Source organism: Sphaeramia orbicularis, chromosome 21 (genome assembly GCF_902148855.1).
Source record: "Sphaeramia orbicularis chromosome 21, fSphaOr1.1, whole genome shotgun sequence".
NCBI classification, from domain to species: Eukaryota; Metazoa; Chordata; class Actinopteri; order Kurtiformes; family Apogonidae; genus Sphaeramia; species Sphaeramia orbicularis.
This window is the reverse complement of record NC_043977.1, coordinates 51,647,154-51,670,379: the sequence shown is the minus strand read 5'-3', so window position 1 is coordinate 51,670,379 and position 23,226 is coordinate 51,647,154. Positions and strand designations below refer to the sequence as shown.

Here is a 23,226-nt window from a genome sequence, read left to right as displayed (position 1 = left end):
TAATCCCACGTCCTCTTCCCGACATCCTGACCTACTGAGTGTTCTGCGATAAATGAACGGTGGCCGTTCCGTAGACCTACTCGTAGCTTGTCGCGATCAGCGTCTGGCGCGTTTGTTTCAGTGCATTGTTAAAATTTATGTGTACTCGATGGCAATCACGCTGGCGGTATAACGGTCGGGAAATCAATGGTATAAGTGTTGTTTGTGCATGGAACTGGGCTGGCGGATGGCGATAGGCGGAAATGGCGGTATAACGGCGGGCGGTTTAACGAGAGTAGACTGTACTAATATTGCAGTGTTTTCGCTGGTAAGGTTTAAAAGTGAAGCTTCAGCAGGGAGAGAAAAGAGAAATGAGCCGTAAGTTTTGTTTTCACTTCCGCTGGTGGTGGTCTGCACTGCTCCGTGCTTTCAATAGATGTTGTACATGATGATGAAATGAACGAGCAGTAACTTCCCACAAGTGACGTGTGCAGTGTGAATTCGTAAAAAATCGGAAACATACGGGTGAGTTTGATCGCTCTCAGCAGCGCTCTTCAGTAGTGGAGACCACATTTGTTATTTTCCTTGGTTATTGCTTGGACATTTTCGATCAGCAAACCATGTTTTTAATTTGGCTGTAAAAGTGGAGTATGCATGCGAATCTTTAATGTGGGTGGGAAGTGAGTTCCAGTTTTGTGTTGCTTTAACAGAGAATGATAACTAACCAAATGTGTTTTTTCCTGAATGGGACTGATAAGTCACCCTGTGTGGTGCTTCTGGTGATCTGACCAGTGTTATTATGTTGGTTTATGAATGAATTAAGTGGAGGAGGAGCTAAACTGTGCACTGTAAGCCCGGACTTTGTATTTACTAAAATGCTTTAATTACAATGTACTTAAAGGATTTAAGTTTTATTCCATTACTATAAAATGTTACATATATTCTACTAATTTGTAGACATAGTTGAAAGTACGAAAAAGTTTAAGTTGAATGGATTTAAATCACTAAGTTTTAGTCATGACCAAACCTTTTTATCTCTGCATTGCATTGTGGGTATTGGGCATGTTGTTGAAAATGTGTTATTTTTCTGTGCAGGGGTTCAGCGGAGTTGTGGTGTTAGTGTTAATTTGGACTTAATGTGTGTGTGGTAATGTTTATTGGTCTTTTTGATTTTGTTTTTGTATTTTCGTAGAGTAGCACCATGAGTCAGAACCATAGGCCCAACAATGGTTTTACTGTTCAGCAATGTTTTAGTATAATATAAAATTTTAAGCTCTAACAAATTAAACGCACTGTCTGCATTGATAAATTACAGTGAGCTAACACTGTTATAGCATTGATTCATGCTGTAAAATAATAAGTTGAATAACTTTACATAGCAGTTTGTTTTGTAATATGTTTAATTTTAAATCTACTAGGAATCAAGTTAAATGAAGTGATCATATTAAGCCTAATGATTACATAAAGCAATTGACATTGCAACAAATTTGAAATTAAATTGACTTGGCATTTAATGTGTTCTACTTAAAATAGCAATTCCATTCAAATCAAGCATTTAAATTTAATACACTCAAGTTTTCATTACTCATTACTTAAATTTTTGAAGGCAACGAGTTACAACAGATTTTTAAAGTAAACTGAATTTATCCAGTCTTATAGTGTGTAGGATTTTGAAGACCAGACAGATGTTCCTGTATTTTATTATATCGTCCCAACTCAGAAGCTTGTGTTTGTGTAGGATGGCACAATGATGTGAGCTGTTGGGTTTCTGGTCCAAGAGCACTGTCTTATTTGTGAAATTATTTTTTTTCAAACATTTCCATTTCCATTAGCATTTTCTATATATGCAGCAATTCAAATTGGCACAAATGATTTTTTTTTTTTTTTTTTTAATCCTTCAACTTTTTTAATCAAAATCTGGACATACATTCTAAAGAATTACAGAAAACACTTTTTTTTTTTCCAGACTGAGCATCGATATATCAGCCTTATGCTGAAACAGTATTTGTAAAGAACATTGTAAAAAAAAAAATAAATAAATAAATAAATAAAAACAAAATAAAATAAATAAAATAAAAGACAGAGGTCAAGTCAGGTATTAAACATTTAAATTTTCATACACAATCAAGGCTTGTTTGGTTTTTACATGTTTCAGTGTTTTTTGAAGTTTTTTTATTTCATTTATATAAATTGAGAACAGAGGGTGGTTCTTCATAAATCTACATCTGTGGATAAATTGTTTAGCAAAAGTAATTAAAGTGTTGTACATAATTTCTCGTTTTTTTTTTTTTTTTCATTATAATTCAGAATTTATTGTCTTTATACTCCAGTTTGGGCGATTGAGTGTCCTTCTTGAAATGCCGTCCAAAATGTCCTGATTGGCACAAATGTTAACCTGAGTGACGCTGTAGTGAAAATATACTGATGGCCCACTGTAATGAATCCACTATGTCATTAGGAATTTGTCAGAAACATTACTTGGATCTAAACATGCTCTGAATCTAAAATTGGTGTCCAAAGGTCATGGTTGCTAATTAAACCAGACACAGCTAAACGAAAAACTCTAGTAATGTTTTTTTTTCTGATTTCTGTCTATTTAAGCTTTAAAAAAGGGGAGGACTGTAATAGATCTGGCAATTTAGAGTAGGCAGTCATCTAAACTGAACACCTTACAATGTAATAGTGAATTGAGATAATTCTGCTACAACCTCCACACAAATCACCAGTGAACACCAACTGCTGTCTAAACCAGCCTCCCAACGCCTCTGAACATCCCCCCTTCTGCGTGTCACCCATTGCCAACAGCCTTATCAATGAGTCATCGCACAGCTGTCATCCAATAGGAGATTTTGCTCAACATTTGCTTGAGACTCTTTTAGAAGAATATAGAAATGGAGTCGTTAGCAATCAAGTAGATTTGATTTCTCCAAAAAAAGTCTCTCATGTGTGCCGGAGAGGCTGGAAAGTAAAATTAGGAACAAAGGTTGGGTGGCAATGAGATCAGCAGAGCAGACTGTGTTTCATGCACAATTGATCTTTAGCTGTGGAAACGCTGCAGCTCTACAGTATTTATCACGCTGCTCTGAGGTGAGCTGCTTACTGTAATATTGTTATGCTAATGCATCAGCTAATTAGCATGCAGGGAGACTCAAGTATTGAACCATTATCTAAATGAATCCTAAAACAAAAGCTGTGTGAGTGCATCTACTCTTATTAGCCACATTGCACAGGGAAAATTACTGACAGCTTGAAAGTGATGAAGCAAGTTGTTTGGTTATAGAAGTGGATCTGGAAATGAGAATATTATTACCTCATAATGAAATGTGCTTATTTACAGGTGGCTGTTAAAAACTAATGAAAATGTAAAAAAAAAAAAAAAAAAAAAAGAGATTTTAATAGCGGTAGGTTTGTTCATTCATCTGGTTAGTCGTTACTTGTGAAATGGAATATTTTGAGAACAGATTGACATGGTGTCGGCACATTTTTGTCCAAACACTCATTTAAAGTCAAGGATCAAATGACATGAGTTAAAAACAGAGGTCATGGACACCAAGATCCAGCCTCATGTCTTTGTAGTGTTAGGAATGCAATGTTTGGAGGGAGTTTCTTAAAATTTGCCCAATGATGGATGGATGGATGGATGGATGGATGGATGGATGGATGGATGGATGGATGGATGGATGGATGGATGGATGGATGGATGGATGGATGGATGGATAGATAGATAGATAGATAGATAGATAGATAGATAGATAGATAGATAGATAGATAGATAGATAGATAGATAGATAGATAGATAGATGTTACCTTTTTCATATTATAAATGGGTTAAACACCCAGTCATATCCTGGGGCTAACTCTGTCTGTTGCCATTACTACTCAATATTCACATCTGCTGCTTGTGTTCTGACTGAAGCAGATTGAACTGCAAGTATCTTCTTTTACTTACACATCAAATCAAATTAATCACATCAATATTGATTATAATATATTTAGTAAAACAAGTACAAATGGCATTAATGTTGTTTCTTATTTTCTACTTTAAAACAAATTCCACATTTGTCAACATAACACTCATCATCATAGATAGATAGATAGATAGGACTTTATTGACCCCCCCCATGGAGAAATTTCACAGTTAAACAGCAGCACCATAAAACAAACAAGTACAAAGAAAAAGACTGGTATAAAAAAAACACAAACAAGTGAGAAATGAAATATAAAAGAAATAGACAAATTAGGCATTTATATATTGGTAATGGCCAATGACACATGTTGAATCAGATGAAAAGACTGGTGACGGCATTAACGATGGGTGTTCGCAGAGAACACACCAAACAGACTCATGTCACTGACCTCGCCAGACTGCCTGATGATGTCCGACCTCCAAAAACCGGGTTGGTGTGTTTTCACCTAAACATTTAAGTTCATTAGCATATGGATTAACACCTACACAGACCACTCCCCCCACAGGTTTATGAATCCAGTTTCTCCCACCAGTTATTAGAGCTGAAGTCCCTTGGAAGACAGACGAAACATTTTCAAAAGAGCTAAACCAGTCCAGTTGAACCTAGAAGAACTACCAAGAAGAATGTTGACCTGGGCAAATGAGAACCTACACCAGTGTTTTTCAGCCTTGGGGTCGGGACCCCATGTGGGGTCGCCTTGAATTCAAATGGGGTCGCCTGAAATGTCTAGTAATTGATTAAAAAAAAAAAAATACTGATAAATAATATGTTGTAATGATTCAGTATATATGTCATTATAATTAAAACACCACACACCTTTCCTTATAAAAATTTAAATTTAAAAATAAAGCGTAAATGTCCTCTAAAACTAATGTTTATTTGCAGCATATTATAGCAAACTATTACATGATCAAAAACAAATTAATTTTAGCAAAAAAAAAAATTATCCGTTTTGAATGTCTGGGGCCGCCAGAAATTTGTGATGTTAAAATGGGGTCACAAGTCAAAAAAGGTTGGGAACCACTGACCTACACAAACATTCCAAATCCATTTTTTGGCCATAACACAATAAAATTCAGACAAAATTCACTCAAGTTTTCTACTTTTAGTATCAGATGGTGAGTGAAACCAGCCTTTCTTGCTTTTCCTGAAAATCAGGAGACAACCAAGTCAACTGGGAATCAACTCTCTGAGTTCTCAGCTGATGTATTTTAGATGAGTACAGCTGTTTCATGTTGGTGGAAGATGGGACGTGATCAGACTATCAGGGGGAACAGTCTGTCAATAGTTGGTACTCAGCATATGTCAACCGACTTGAACACCTATGGGAGACAGGTGTCCCCCATACCCAAATACTGAATGAGGAGTATTTGTTGGAATAACAGTGATATCATCCCTCCAGTAGAGAATGCAGACTATAGAATCAATGCTGTAGTATTGTGTTTTTTCCTTTAATTTTTAACTCATTCACCTTAAACTCTGATTTGAGGTAAACCTACTGAATGGAGAACCCTCCCCTTCCAGCAGAAGAATGTGAAAAGACCTTGAATGTACCAAACTATATATATCAACAAACAAAGAGATATCATTTATTTAACACAGTAAATGGAGAGTTTTACCCATAAAGACCCAAACATCCACTGATCTAAACTGTTTAATACCTGTTGATCCATTAATCCTATTAATACATGTAAATAATTGGTGTAAAATACAGTTTGTCATCTTTTCATGGTAATCAGATATGACCCATTTGAACATTCAGAGGCTCCGTAGTTACCATGGAAACACTGTCATCCTCTACGACACAGGGGTCAAACATCTGGACCGGGGGCCAAAACCAGCTCGCCAAAGGTTCCAATCCAGCCCATAGGATGAATTTACAAGTAAAATAATAGCATAAAAATAATGACTCCAAATGTTCTTTCTTGGTTTTATGTGAAAAACTAATATTATGTTATGACTATGAATAATGACAACTTCATTTTTTTGTCTTTGTTTTAGGGCAAAAAATAACATTAATTTACATTTACAAACTATCCTTTAACGAAAAATTGTGAATAACCTGAACAAATATGAACAACTTGAAATGTCTAAAGAAAATTAAGTGTAATTTTAACAATATTCTGCCTGTTACTAAATGTTTTGTGCCTTTGTAGATCTGATCCGTAACAGACATGTAGTATAAATGAGAAGTTTAGCCTAATATTTTCAAAATTGCTCTTTTTTTTCCTTAAGAAATTTCAGTTTTGTCAGGTTATTCACATCTTTTTTGTTCTGATTGTTTGTAAATATGAAGATTTTCATAATTTAATGTGTGTTTTTTTTTGCACTAAAACTAAGACAAAAGTTTGGAGTTGTCATTAGTTGGCTTTTATGCTATTATTTTATTGGTCTGAATGTGGCCCCTGAACTACAATGAGTTTGACTTCCCTGTTCTACAACAGTGATTCATCAGAAATATCCATGGAGTTGGATCAATGTCAGTGGATGGAGATGCTTCATTTTATATTCAGTTATTGACATCTTTGCTGAAAAAGTTGCTTTTTCTTCAGTTTTCTCTTGTTTTTGATAAAATAACACTCAACTTTAATCTGAGCTTGTATGAACATCTGCATGATCAGTGAATTGAATATGAGAAAATATGCGATTTTCACTTTTAAAAAATGCAAAATATGGAGGATAACCTTGTAATAAATGGTGATAAATCACTTTAGAAAGATTAAAGCTGCAGTATGTAGGATTGCGGCCAAAACTGGTACTGCAATTACATTCAAAATACTGTAGAACGTGGTATCCTCTCCTCCTCCGCCCAGGCTAGGGGTTGCCAGATCCCGCATGAGCATCCACTACTAGCGTTTCCTCTAATCCTTGCCACCACACCATAAATTTCATACAAAAAAATCATCACCAGACTTACTTTACATAAGTCTAATATATAACAGGCCAGAACAAACGTCCTGCACAGTCAAATGAAAATTTGCGAAGATTCAGGAGCTCTAACCCCCCCACCACCACCACCGAACCACGGACGCAGAACTACCGACACCCCCACCACCGACACCGGACTACCCCCCCCCCCCCGACCGAACCACGGACGCCGAACTACCGAAACCCCCCCCCCCACACACACACACACACACACACTTTCCGGACTACTGATCCCCCACACACACACTGAACCACAGACGCCGAACTACCAACCGAACCCCCCGACCGAACCACGGACACCGAGCTACGGACCCCCCGCGACCGAACCATGGACCAAACATCCCCCCCCCCCCCCGTTCGGATTACACACCGCTAAATGAACAGGTCACTTCCACAGAAAACACTGAACTACAAGGAGCTACCATGGCAAGAGACAAGTCCTACACCGGTACCTGGTCTGTTCACCAGTCCCGGACCGGCAGTCTCTTCACCGGGGCCAGGAGAAGAGACTGCTGCCCGGCCCCGGAAGAAGGGACCAGGTGAAGAGGCCGCGACCCCGGCTCTGAGTGGCTCTTACTGGTGGTCAGACTAAGGCAGGGCCAGCATCAGTCTTCAAATCCTTCTTCTCTTTCAGCCGTCTCCATGTTTCTAAATCATCTCCTACATCTCCTTGTTTTATTTCTCACTTTGTCACGATGTATTTGGGAATAATAAGAGTCCTTTTAGGTTTAATAACGTCAGACATTTGTGATCAGAAATGTTCCAGCTGCAGCCCACTGGGAACTGGCAACCTGGATGCTGAAAGGCTTCTGACTCTGTGATTAGCAGACAGGTGATGGGCGGGGCATCAGACCAAAACACACAATGTCAACATAAACATCATTTCAGGGCTGACACTGAGCTTTTCAACTGCACATATTCTGGCTGGACTCCTACTGTCAGTGAGATCAGTATTTGAAATGAACATGATTCCTTAATGTCTGGTGACAGTCAAGGCAATTTTACAATTACTTAGAACATAATTCCTACATACTGCAGCTTTAAATAGAGAGGAAAATTGGGGGCAACCATGGCCTAGATGGCTGGAGAGTCAGTTGGAGAGTCGGTGTGTGACTGATGATCCTACTGTGATGCATGCATGATCTAGTGATGGGTTAAAGGCAAAGGACAAATTTCGGTGTGATGCATGTTTACGTGTGTGACACTGACAAAATAAAGACTCTTCTTCTACATGATCAGTAAATAGACTATTGGAAAATACCTGATGTTCCCTGAAAAAATGAAAAATACAGAAAATAATGTCATAAAAATGGTAATAAATCACATAAGAAAAGTTAGATATAGACAAAAAAAAATATTTTGGAACTGCCACAAAAGTAGCGCTGGGTCTTTATGGGTTAAGAGTTCAGTGAGAATGATTGTACTGCCATAATGAACAACCACAGCTTGTGGCCTTCTGCTGTTAGCGGTGCCATGTGAAATTCTGCAGGTGCATTGGATGCTTTTGTGCAGCTTGAACAAAAGAGCACAACAAAGAATAGTTCATACTTTACTCTTATGTCGTCTGTAGAGAAAAAGTAAACTGTTCCAGCTGCCGCACAATAAACCTCAATCTGCACAAACATATTTAACCCTGTAAACCTTGAACCGTTGAATCATTGACAGAAAATTCCAATTCTTTGAAACTGAAGCCTTTATTGGTCCTTCTGAACAAATTTTTTTTTTTTTTTTTTAATAAATTTCCATGTATGAGTTTCAATTTTGTATCATATTTGATCCATCGAGTCTCAATGCTCAAATATTATTATTTTTGAACAAACAAAAACATAATGTTTTCATTTCATTTTCATTTTATTTATTTAGACAGGGACAATGCACAATATACATTAACCTTAAAAAGGAGAGATGTAGTGTGCCAGGTTCTAGCACTAGTGCTAATTTCCACCTGTAGTCCCTGGGCAGGCTGATGTTATCATATAAAACCAGACATTAATTAAAACTAAAACATTACAAAAACAGTAAAAAAATGCATATTTATAACTCCATCTATATAAAATATTCATTCCAATCCAACCATTCACTCTTATGTCCCACTGCAGTCTGTCACACACACTCTAAACATGTTTACATTACATTATATCTCCAGGTTTGGTTTGACAGTAGCTGTTTTTTCATCATGCGGGAGAATGTGTGATAGTTTGTAATTGTTAGTAGTTCTGTTTGTAATGTGTTCCACTGTCGCATGGCCACACATGAGAATGCTGAATTTGCAAATGCTGTTTTGTGTCTTGGAATCCTGCACTCGCTACGTGCTGTTGATTGAGTAGTTCGAGATGTTTTTCTAGAACTCAAAGAAATAAACCTTTAAAATATAACATAAACATGTCTAACAAATTGGTAATTCCTTTTCAACATTGGCAAAGTTGTGCCTCCTTCCTCATTAATGACAGTCTTGTAGTGTCACTGGAAAGGCCTATGGTGAATGAATTCCTCCCCCTGGTGGATTATCTGTGTATCACATGTATCTAATTGTATACATCAGGTTTTTAAAGAAAAAAAAAAATCACATTGATCGTGTAGAGGGCTTCAAAACTCATGCATCAAATATGATACGTTTGGCGTTATAAGGTTAAGTAACTTAAGAAATGAGGCATCAGGTCGTGTCATTGTTGAATCATGCATGTACTGAAAATAAATGGCACAGTATCAACATGGTCACAGATGCATTGTCACCCAAATATTTTTTTTTCTCTCTCCTTAAACAAATACTCTTGTTTTCTTGTGTTTTTTATTTTCTTTGCGGCTGTAGGTGTACCAGCACTCTTTCCTGGCATCATACTTGATCTATAACCTGTACACAAGGTAAGAAACAAAAGCCTCAGCAATACACACCTTCAATGATCAAATGTTCTCACTTAACCCATAAAGACCCAAACATCCACCGTTGACCAAAACCATCTACTGATCTAAACTGTTTCATACCTGTGGATACACTAGTCCTATCAATCCATGTCAATAATTGGTGTAAAATAGAGTTTGTCATCTTTTCATGGTCATCAGATATGACCCATTTGGATGTTCAGAGGCTCCGTAGTTACCATGGAAACACCCTCATCTTCTACAACATTAGTTGCTTTTCTGTTGACCCTCAAATTGCGCGAATAGACCTTGCACATAAAAATTTACCTAATGGAAAAACAACAATGTTGCCCAAAGTCTCGTTTTTCAAGTAGAAGTTTTTATGCTGGCAAGAGGTGTTTTTTTGGGCATAGCGCAAAACTGCAATGGAAAGACCTTTTTCCGCAACTAGTCACATGAATAAAAAAAACACAGATGTTGACGGACGTTGCAACAAGTGAAGAAGAGTTTTAAAAGAAGCGTGTTGGGATATGTGTGGACACATCAGGAAACTGAATATTTTTTAAATTTATTACGGGATAGAGGGGTAATGTATAATGATAATGAATATATCTGTATATCTAATATATCTATAAATCAACACGATATTTACCTCCGCCAAGGAGGTTATGTTTTTGCCAGGGTTTGTTTGTTTGTTTGTTTGTTTGTCTGTCCGTTAGTCTGCAACATAACTCAAAAAGTTATGGACAGATTTGGATGAAATTTTCAGGGTTTGTTGGAAATGGGATAAGGAAGAAATGATTAAATTTTGGTGGTGATCGGGGGTGGGGGGGCACTGATCAGCCTTGGCGGAGGTCTGCGCTCTCCGAGTGCTTCTAGTTACATTTGTCACCATGTTCATGGAATGACTTCTCGTGTCATCTTGCAATAATAAATAAACAAATCATCGCATTTGTGATTGAAGGGAAAAACTGACATTATGCACCTCTGTTTTCTCAACATTTTGTAAAAATCAGCAGTTTTGCGCAGATGTGCAATGGAAAAGCCACTACTGATTCACCAGTAAAACCCATGGAGTTGGAACAATGACAGTGGATGGAGATGCTTGGTTTATGTTCATTTAACAATAAATTTGATTGAAAAAGTCAAATTTTCTTATTTTTTTTCTGTTTCTAATATAGTAACTCTCAACTTTAATCTGAGTTTCTATGAACATCTACATGGTCAGTAAATGAAATCTGGAAAAATAGCTGATTTTCACCAAAAAAAATGCAAAATATGGAGGATAACTTTTAATAAATGGTGATAAATCACTTTAGAAAGGTTAAATATAGAGAAAACATTCATTTGGGAACTACCATAAAAATAGCGCTGGGTCTTTATGGGTTAAATGTATTATTGATCTGGAAACTAAATGTGCAGCTCATCCTTTGCCGATCACAGTAAAGGTTGAGGCGTACGTTCATAAACTCAAACTTGAAGTGACCGCTGTATGAGACATTATGCTGTGTATCCTCTCCACTTGTGTTCGAGGTTTCATGTGTATGTGTTGAATGTCCTTGTGTCAGAGAGGTGCGGGAGCTGAATCCTCCAGAGGTGTCTGATTCAGTCCTCCAGTTTGCCTCATGGGGCGTTCACGGACAGCAGCTGGTGAGTACTTTACAGAGACGAATGAAGGTGACTGAGCCTCAGCAATGAAAGGCTGGTCCACTGAAGCACACTACATTCACAAAACATACAACAAAACACCTTATCACAATTTAAGTTACTATTGTAAGATCTTGTTACAATTTCTTAATCTTGTGTTTAGGTGAAGACATTGCATGAAAATATCCTAATATATTATTCACCACCCAACTATCATTCCTGTTACAGAAATCTAACCTTATGTTATGGACTTCAGTAGCTGAAAGATAAACTATTACCACCCAGTTAATTCAAATATTAGAAGATTTCAGTCATTTCTGTGGGGTAAGAAGCAGTATTGTATAGTAATAAAGTAATAATACTTCACTACTGTACTCAAGTATGCTTTGGCAGAATTTGTACTTTACTGAGTATTTTTGATTCAGTTTACTTTCACTTTTACTTCACTGTATTCCTGACTCAGCTGCATACTTCTACTCTCGTACATTTAATACACAGTATCGTTACAAAAAATGATTTAAAGGAAATTTGGGGTTTTCATCACTGAGATTACCGGTGACTGCAACAAAGTCAGGAAGATGATTTGTCATTGGGTTTAAATGGTTTAGACTTTGGATTCCATGTTTATGAAGTGTTTTGTGGTGCCACATAAGCTTCATAGTTTTCTTTTTTTTTTTTCCAAAATTCTGACATTTCTAATACCAGAAGTAGTCTACTCCTTTATAGGTTTCTGCAACCTGTATTTGAAGTTTGTGATGTAGGCAACATTTTCAGTATTTGGACTGCTTGTCTTTTACTTTACCGGGTAAATTTACATTTACCATTTAAAATCCTGGATTAACTTTAATATTCAAAATTCTGTAATATAGTTTAAAAAAAAATCTTACTTTGAAGACTTGACACAAATATATTCTGCTTTAAATAAGAATTGTAGCATTTTATAATACTTTGATAATATTTTCTTATTTTAAGAAAACATGATAAGTGCAATTTTCTTACTGCCCTAGCAGATCATTTTACATGAAATAAAACATTTTAACCCAATAATGAGTTTAATTTTCTTATTTTTGTACAGGCCTTTTTTTGCAGTGTGAGTACATTTAATTAGAGATTACAGGTTTTTTTTTGCTTAATTCAATATATATATATATATATATATATATATATATATATATATATATATATATATATATATATATATATTTATATACTATATTGCCAAAAGTATTTGCTCACCTGCCTTGACTCACATATGAATTTAAGTGACATCCCATTCCTAGTCTATGGGGTTCAATATGATGTCGGCCCACCCTTTGCATGTAGATAGATAGATAGATAGATAGATAGATAGATAGATAGATAGATAGATAGATAGATAGATAGATAGATAGATAGATAGATAGATAGATAGATAGATAGATAGATAGATAGATAGATAGATAGATTTTTTTCTTCATTCAAGCAAAAAAAAAATCAGCCAATGGAACAAGTGAAAATTTTCCTGGTAAGATTTCTTGAAATAAGATTTTCAAGATCTATTGTCTAAAAATAAGATCTTATATCTCACTGAAAAGTTACTCTTTAGGTGATTATGTCTTATTTTAAGTGCGATGAAATATTTTGACTAGAAACGAGAAAAATACACTTGGTAAGATTTTGATTTTTGCAGTGTGTGATGTAATAACACTCAAGGATATATATATATCAATATGAGAGACACTAAAGAATTAGTGTATCAAGACTATGTTTTCATTTTTTATTTATTTGTTTATTTAGCAGGGACAGTACATATTAATGAACATTTCTGTAAATGTGTCAGTATTAGCAAAAAAGCTGTTTTTCAGCTTTTGTCCCTGGGTAAGATGTAAAATACCAGCATTCATAAAATTATAAACATTTTAAAAATTAAGGCTACACCCACACATTACACAGCATTAGTTTACACACACATTACAATGTAAAGAAATGTAAAATACAGTAAAATACAAAATGTAGTGGAACTTCAAATGAAAAATGTTTTCTTGCCGAAGTAAAAGCAAAGACCATGTTTGGAGTCAACTCTAAAATGTAACAAAAAATCGAACTCAATTTCCATGTGAACGTAGTTTCTGTTAGATAGGATTGAATCCATTGTCAGACAGTATAAAGTGGAACGGATCTGAAAAATAGTGCTATGGAATCCAAACACAATAGAGTGTATGTTGCAAAGGCAGCAGCAGTCAATGGGAATTGATTGTGAGTTACGTGAAAGGTCTTTCACACATGAGAATTCTATTTATTGTATTATTTCATTTCATGTATTGACATGATGAGATGTTTCTTTTCTGTTTTTAATGTAATGCGCTTCCATCACTTTACACCATTTACTCAATGACAAATTCAATCCTAGAAAGAAGGGTTTTGGAAAATAAGATGTTTTTGGTTTCCCTTAATTTCACAAGCAAGTCAGTAAAAAACAAACAAACAAACAAACAAACAAAACACAACCTGTGTACCACAGTCAGCAGAATAAAAATCCAATTACTATTGGAACTCTGATCTTGAATCTCATCTATGGATATCATTACGTGAGCATAAACAGTTGCGTTCTTCTTAATGAGTGAAAATGAACAAACAGTGCTGCAGAAATGCTTGACTAATATAAAATATCATTTGCTATTCAGATGTGAGCTTTTCTGTTAAATGTCTTCATTGAATAAAAGATTTGGATGCAGCTTTACTTTCATTTAAACCCACACGTGGAGAGAGCACAGTTCATTTGCAGAATTTGAAGGTTCAGTGTGGAAGGTTTAGGGGATTTAGAAGAAAGGAACAGCAGAAAAGGCATAGAATCAGAATCATGGTTTCATTAGTGCATAATAATACAAAAATGAGCACTTTCATGGTTTTGGTACTTTAAAATTAGATGTCAAACATGTGGCCCATGGGCCAAAACCGACCTGCCAAAGGTTCCAATCCGGCCTCCGGGGTGGATTTGCAAAGTGCAAAAATTACACTGAATTAAGGTCAAGGATGTCGAACTTGTTTTAGTTCAAACCAATTGTGATCTCAAGTAAAATAATAGCATAATAATCTATAAATAATAACTCCAAATTTTCTTCTTGGTTTAAAGTGAAACAAATAATAAAAAAGTCATGGGAAGGAATGCTTCTAGGACCCAAAGAAGAGTTTGTTCGAGGTGCTCTTTGGAAAAAGGGATTCATAAAGTAGATGATAATCCAGAAGAAAACTCCAAGGCACTCTCTTTAAGGATTAAAATGCCTTTATTCTCATGGCATGGTCATATATAGACCTTAAGGTCTATTAAATTATAATAAATAAATAATAAACCATTAAATAATGAAAATATTTACATTAACAAACCATCCTTTAAAAATTAAATGTGAATAACCTAAACAAATATCAATAATCTGAATTGTCTGAAGAAAATTAAATGCAATTTTAACAATATTCTGCCTGTTACTAAATGTTTTGTGCTCAGATTCATAATGTACATATGCAAAAATGATAAGTTAAGGCATAATATTGTTAAAATTACACTTATTTTTCCTCAGATTTTTTTTTTTTTTTTTCAGATTATTCACATCTTTTTTGTTTGGATAGTTTGTAAAAATAAACATCAACATTTAATGTTACATTTTTGCACAAAGTAAGTTATTATTTATAGGTCATTATGTTATTATTTTACTGGTCCGGACCACTTTAGATTAAATTGGGCTGAATGTGGCCCCTGAACTAAAATGAGTTTAACATCCCTGATCTAGAAGGTGCAGGTCACCTTTAGAGTCCACCATTTTTCCACAGTTTCTCTAACTAAGCTAAGTCTTAGATAAAATTAAAACCTCCTAAGACCCAGGAAATGTCAGCAAAGTAAAAGCTTTTCTTGTTTTTTTATTAAATAAGTGCCTATATTGGAAACATCATGATGCAACAGTTTTTTTCAGATGCAGTTTTTAAAATTTTTATGGAATGTCCTTTGTGGTGGACAGTTTTCTTTTCTTTTCTTTTCTTTTCTTTTCTTTTCTTTTCTTTTCTTTTCTGTTCTTTTCTTGTCTTTCTTTTTTTTTTTTGTATAAAGTTGTGAAACTCTTGTCCATAAATGCGGGCAGAAAACCCATAGCTGGGTCTTAGAAGGCTAAGAGTGATTCTAATGAGGAACTTCCACATTTCTTTGCCACCATAAATGAGTGTTTGTGGCTGGTATTCAGTGAGTTGGAACCTCTAATGTCACCAGTGGATATCACTAAATATCACACACTGAACTCTTTACATTTGAACCTAAATATCATGAATTTGTCCTCCGTACAGTTTTTAAATAAGCTTCCTCCTTTAGTTTTTATGCATTTGATAACAATTATTGATTATTTTATTTCACATCATTGCAATCCTCCCAATACAAATGAATAGACAATAACACAAACAAAAGACTTAAAATATCAGAATCTCTTTATTGTCATTGTACAAAGAATAGAATAGAAAAGAATAGAATAGAATAGAATAGAATTATTTAAACTTATTTGCCATTTGCACAGCTACATCACAGTATGGGTACATTCTTGTGCTTGTGCGTTTTTCCTGAGTCATGGAGTTAGAAAAAGACATGAATAAAAACAGAAACAAAACATGAACACAGCTAAAACATATAAAAACAGTTATTGCACAGGCAAACACAAATACACATTTGTAAAATAGGGTACTGATCAGAAAAAAAGGAATAATAATAATAATAATAATAATAATAATAATAATAATAATAATAATAATAATAATAATAGTACTGAAAGGTAAAAACAAGTTATTGCACGTTTGAATTAACCCTTTCATGGATGAATTATCAGAACCTTAGTCGAGATTTTTTTCCTGAATGTTTTTATTCCTCTTTATGCATGAAAAAAAACAATGCAATTTCAATTATTTTATGACCCTATTTGTAGGGAGTTACAAAAATGTCCACTCAGCTGGACGCCATGCTTTAAATTTTTGAAGTAAAGAAACCATCATCAGAAAGTAGTAGTAGTAGTAGTAGTAGTAATTTATTCATCCATTTAACAAAACATGATATATACATACATACAGTTTGGATGTCTATATTAAACATGGGTAAAAAGGCGTAGGCTGAAACAACAGCTTATTTTTGCCTATTTACAAGAAAGAGAGCTGCAGAAACAAAAAAAAAAAGATAACAAGATGGCACCATTTTAAACAATAATAAAATAAAACAAATAATATAATCTAAGCTAAATTTTAGATTCATACGAATAATTGGCTTAGTTTATCCTAATATTTTATATTCATTGAATACCTTAGTTTAAAACATCCTTTTAAATGTAGTGACATGCATGTTTTTAATTATTTATCAAAAGTGATATACTGTGTGAAAACTATGAAATAAAAATATATTTCATTCAGCTAATCTGATGTTTTGTAACGTTTTAACATTCTCTAATACTAGTTATTACTCACTTCATGGAGATAATGTACAACAAAAAAAGTTTTGAATAAGAAAACTGTTACAGTTTAATAACAATTAGCAATGGATTTACACTAAAACATGTTACTGCAGCTTAGGTTTATTAAGAACAGCAAAGTTACAGTAATGGTATGAATTGCAGTTTATGGGATCCTGCATTAGCGTCCACTGTGTTGGTTGATATGGAACTAAAACAACAAAATCCACACTGTAAAAAAAATCCTGTTTTTTTACGGAAAAAAAAACAAAAACTGGCAGCTGTGATTTCCAGAATGATACTATAAAAAACACATCCAACTGTAAATATATTTATGGAGTAACATGTAGATTTAACATTTTCAACATGTAGATTTAACATTTTAACCATGTAGATTTAACATTGGATTTAAATGGTAAATGGACTGCACTTATTTAGTACATTTTCTCCACCTTCATGGTGTCCAAAGCACTTTCCAAAACCACCAGGTCCAACTGGAAGCAATTGAGGGTTCAGTGTCTTCCATTGACACTTTGACATATGGACAGTTGGAGCCAGGATTCAAACCACCAACCCTTTGGTTACTGAATGAGCCACTCTACCAACTCTACCAAACCATTAATTTACAAGTTTAAAATGCCGTTATTTCAACATTATGATCTTTGCAATTTAAACGGCACCACATTGTTTTTCAATTTACAGTTTTATTTTCTAAAAACAATAGAAATACATAATTTCTACTTACGAATCTGGTTTTGTTCACATACTCTTCCTGCAAAAACTACAGCTATATCTGTTTCAATCATTAACACAAAAATCTTTTCAAATAAACAACTTTGCATTATATTGTCACTTACAGTTTTTTTATGTTGCAATTTTACAACTTTTTGGTGTTAATTCTACAGTCATTTTTTACAGTGCATGAACATACAAGAGAACAGCTGTAGAATACCTGTCCACTGTAGTGACCAGTATGCATGAAAGGATTAAAAGTACTGGGAGGTAGAGCAGGTAGAGCTCTTGGGTTTAGTGCAAGAATTACAAGGCAACAACAAATAACAGTAAAAAGGCACACTTATTTACATAGAAAAATAAAAATAAAAACTAGGTATATTTGTAAAAAAAAATAGAATTAAATAGTGCAAATAACATGAGTAGTGCAAATGACATGAGAAATAAATCTTATGGGATAAATAGTGTGAAAGATAAAATAATTTGGGAGACTGTGAACATTTAACAGATACTGCACATGTTATAGGATATAATGAGGTTAACTGCAGTGAACATCAGTGTTATTGTGACTTACTGATGTTGTGTTGGGTTATTTTTTATTATTGTGATAGATTATAATGACCATGAACCTGATATAGTGGAACCTTGGTACTTTTTTTTTTTTTCAGTAGATGTTATTTTATTTTTCGAAGTAGGTGGTTCACATATTCACATATTGAGACTTTTAGGTTTCCACAAAGACATCTGTTTAAAATGTTCCTCAATAAACCTCTTTTTAGCATTGGCATTGTTCAAACAGCCTCAGCTCATTAACTACTGGGGAAGGAGCTCCTGGTGGGTGGTCCCACACAAATGAACTGAAAACCATCCATTTACCAGAACAACCACTGGGACTGTTTGATCCAGTCATCTGACACAAAACCAGTTTGAACTGAACCAGTGCCAGTCTGGTCCCTTTACTGTCAGGCAGAGGCGTCTGGTTCTGACTGCTACCTTTTACTAGAAGCACACTCCAGAGCCTGTACTTTTTATTTTTACTGCAATAAAGATGTTGAGTCAGTTTCTCTTATTCATGGTAGAGTTTTTATGCATAAGTATCTGTACTACTACAAACCCTTTTAAGAAATGTTTGGACATTTTGTAAAATACATTGAAAATTCAACTAACAAAAGTGCAACAAATGTTTTTTTATTATTTGACACGAACAAACAAAAAAAATTTGGCGCTTGAAAAGGAGTGGGAAGAAGTATAACTTATAGTCTCTCTCCTACTCCCTTTTTACAAACTAATAATTAAATTGATTCTGCTTGCTTTATTTTGTTTGCTTTGTCTGTCTGTCTGTCCATGTGCAAGATAATTCAAAAAGTTATGGATGGATTTGGATAAAAAATTCAGGAAATGTTGCTACTGGCACAAGGAAGAAATGATTAAATTTTGGTGGTGATCGGGGGGGGGGGGGGGGGGGGGGGGGGGGTCGGGGGGGGGGGCACTGATCTGCCTTGGCAGAGGTCCGTGCTCTCCGAGTGCTGTTCTAGTTTAAATTACTTTTTCTACATTTTTACAACACAAAACATCCATGCAAACCATTCATTATACATTTTTTACTCACCTCACACACAATCATATTTGCATATTCAACATTTTTAATATAACTTATAATATTTATATGCACTTTAATTATTTACTACAAATACATTTATTAACTAGAAAAGCACTTGGAGAGTGCAGACTTCTGCCAAGGCTGAGTGCCCCCCACCTCGATCCCCACCAAAAATTAATCATTTGTTCCTTGTGCCAGTATCAACATTTCCTGAAATTTTCATCCAAATCCATCCATAACTTTTTGAGTTATCTTGCACACAGACAGACAGACAGACAAACCAATGCCAGCAAAAACATAACCTCCTTGGCGGAAGTAATGAATGTGAGAATATCTCCTAATCATGACAGTCTGTGTTAATTAACCCATAAAGACCCAAACATCCACTGTCAACCAAAAGTATCTACTGATCTAAACTGTTGATCCACTAATTCTATCAATACATGTAAATAATTACTGTAAAATACAGTTTATCGTCTTTTCGTGGTCATCAGATATGACCCATTTGGACGTTCAGAGGCTTTGTAGTGAACGTGGAAACACCGTCATCTTCTACAACATTGATTCACCAGTAAAACCCATGGAGTTGGATCAATGACAGTGGATGGAGACACTGGGTTTATGTTCAGTTAATGCTATATTTTGCTGAAAACGTCACCTTTTCGTCATTTTATTCTGTTTTGATAAAATAACCTTTGTTTTTACTCTGAGCTTTTAGGAACCTCTTCATGATCAGTCAGTTAAACATAGGAAATATATTATTTTCACTGGAAAAAATGCAAAATTCAGAGGATACTTTTATAATAAATTATGATAAATCACTTAGGAAAGGTTAAATAGAGAGAAAAAATTCAATAGTGAACTGCCACAAAAGTCACACTGGGTTAATTGTAAATTGGTAATATGCAATAACATCTTATTTTATGCATTCTTCTATATTATAACTACATATTTACTTATTCAGGTAATGTACTACACTGTAAAAAAAAAAAAAAAAAAAAGAAAAGAAAAAAAAAAAAGGTATTATTCCAGCAGCGGGGTGTCGAAAAAATACTGTTAAATAATGGAAAATAACCATCTCTTAAAAATATGGTAATTTTCCATAATTAAAATATAGTTTTTTGCCCTAACTTTACATGAGATTTTACAGATTTTTTGACATTTTAATGCTTAATAAAGACTATTTTCACGTATTAAAACCATCAAATTACCTATAAAAAAAAAAAAAAAAAAAAAAAAATATATATATATATATATATATATATATATATATATATATATATATATATATATATATATATGATTTTCGATGAGACTCAGTTGTACAATCCACTGATAAAAACTGTATTTGGACAGTTTATCAGTGCTTCTACATGTTATACATCCATAAAAATACATTTATTCAACATTTTTGTTGTGAAACCTCCTGTAATTACACAAGATATTTGTTAATTAACAAACAAGTCTTGTTAAACTTAAAGAACAAATTCTTCTTTAATTGTCAGTAATTTTTTTTTATCTCGTTTTATTATTATTATTATTATTATTATTATTATTATTATTATTATTATTATTATTTACAATATTAAACTTTAAATTAACAGTTTAATCTCATAATAGAAAAGAAATATTTGTGAAATTGTGATACACTTGCAAATGTATTTTAACTGCATTTTTCTGTGAAAAAAGAAAAAAAATCTTTTAAAAAATGGAAATTTTATGGTTATTCACAGTTTCAGTTTTTTATGTTGTTATACATTTGACATGTAAAATCACATTCTATTATTGTCATTTCATTGATATTTTCCTGTCTCTTGAAAATAAAGGAAAATCTGTAAAATAAACAGTGAAAATTCTGTTAAATTACATACTTTTTTTACAGTGTATATTTTGTTATTTAAACTGGATTTGTACATCCTTTTATATACACAAATTGAAGAAGACATTTATAAGTTTTGCTCCAGATGATTCCACAGATGTACCCCTCCAACAGATTTACACTGACTTTTTTTTTTCAGTTCCCCTTAAATTAGAATTACTTTGCCTCCTCTTAAACGTCTCCTGTAGACTATGTCCACTATTACAAAGTTTTCCAGAGCCTGTTTTCTATCTGTTCATCATGGTCGTATGATTCTAAAGCAGTGTTGTTTTTATCTGCAGCTCCTCTTACATGGTGCTGTTTCATTGCTGTTTTGCATCAAATATGGTATTTCCATTACAAGTGACTGCTAAAGTTTTCCTGTCTCATGTATTTGCATTTGTCTTTCATTGATACGGCAGCTTTTCCACCTCTCTGAATATATTTCAAGGTTTTTTGAATTTTCAGCATTTTCACTCAGGTTCTTCATGTGCAGATTGAAAATGCAAATAAAAACAGCTGAATAGTAATGGATCTAGCGTTACTCACAGAATCTTTATAAACCTTTCAGTCCTATTTTGTCTCGGTCCATTCATGTGTAACCCAGAAAGACCCAGTGTGACCTTTATGGTAGTTCTATTTAACATTTTGTAAATTTGGCTTTTTTTTTTTTTTTTTCAATGGAATTATGCCTTTTAAAACATTTCCCTGTGGTCTACATAAACTGTAAATGCTCTGCTTGGGTCTGAATTTTTCATTAATTCAACTCCACAGGTCCATCTTCAACCCTATTTCTGAGTAATGACACCAGAAAGGTGGTTTTGAGTGCTGGCCCTTTAAATGCATAGAGCCACTTTAGGCCCCACCCCCTCCAGGTTGTTGGCTGTGCTGCTCTGTCCCCTTCAACCAACTTGAAGTTTGGGCATATTTTCAGTATGGACTACAACTGCTGCTGCTGACAAACAATTATGAGAAATTTTTGTCGGAAGTCTTGTGCAAACGTCGTGACATAAGTAGTTATAGACATAACAAATTAAGAAGGAACAGATTGTAGAAATCCACTCAATTTTTGCCAAAATGAATATAAAGATAGTTTTGCAGCACCTGGAGGGTTCAAATTCTAATTTTATGAACTATTAGGGTCCAAATACAAAAATAAATGAACCAAAGACCAATAAAAGTGGGTTTATCACCATTTATTGTAATAAATGGTATTTTGTAATTTGTGAATTTTTAATGAAAATCAAGTATTTTCTTATATTTAATTCACTGATCAGGTAGATGTTCATAAAAGCTCAGATTACAGTTGAGGGTTAGTATATCTGAAACAGAGAAAACTGAAGAAAAAACAAGTTTTTCAGCAAAGATAATAACAACTGAACATAAAAACATGCACTCCATAGGTTTACTGGTGAATCAATGTTGTAGAAGATGATGGTGTTTCCATGGTAACTATGGAGCCTCTGAACGTCCAAATGGGTCATATCTGATGACCATAAAAAGATGATAAACTGCATTTTACACCAATTATTTACATGTATTGATAGGATTAGTGGATTAAGAGGTATTAACCCTGTAAAGCCTGAACCATTAAATCACTGACAGAAAATTCCAGTTCTTTGAAACTGGAACCTGTATTGGTCCTTCTGACCCCCCCCCCCCCACACACACACACATTTTTTTTTATTTATTTATTTTTTTTCAAATATCAGTTTTCATGTATGAATTTCAATTTTGTATCATATTTGATACATTGGGTCTCAGTGCTCAAATTATTATTTTTGAACAAACATAATATGACACAAATATGTCTAACAAATTGTTAATTCCTTTTCAAAACTGCCAAAGTTCTGCCTCCTTCCTCATTAATAGGGATAGGAATCGAGAACCGGTTCTTTTTGAGAACCAGTTCCCAGTAGCTCGATTCCTTGGAATCGTTTGCCTGCCTGCTTAACGATTCTGCTTATCGATTCCGTCTTCGTTGTACATGCGCGATGATGCCACACGTACGCTGCATTGTTTTGGTCAGAACGTAGCCAACATGGCGTTGAGGCAGAAATGGTCTAAAAAGATGACACCAGGTCTACTGGAACACTGTCAAAGCTTCCATGTCTTCAAAAGGGTGGAATCCCTCCAATATCCTCAAACATTTGTCCACAGCATGTGAATCATTTACAGGAATGTCAGATATTTGATACGCTACTTAGC

At 34.3% G+C, this 23,226-nt stretch overlaps 1 protein-coding gene across 1 annotated transcript in view; it reads left to right on the top strand.

The window, feature by feature from the left end:
* Positions 1–23,226, top strand: part of LOC115411906 (inactive dipeptidyl peptidase 10-like) — a 339,606-nt gene that overhangs the window by 257,562 nt on the left and 58,818 nt on the right. Inside the window, exons 7-8 of the mRNA XM_030124184.1 lie at positions 9,685–9,737; positions 11,303–11,384. Of these exons, the coding sequence (XP_029980044.1) occupies positions 9,685–9,737; positions 11,303–11,384 (135 nt within the window). The remainder of the gene's footprint in view (positions 1–9,684; positions 9,738–11,302; positions 11,385–23,226) is intronic.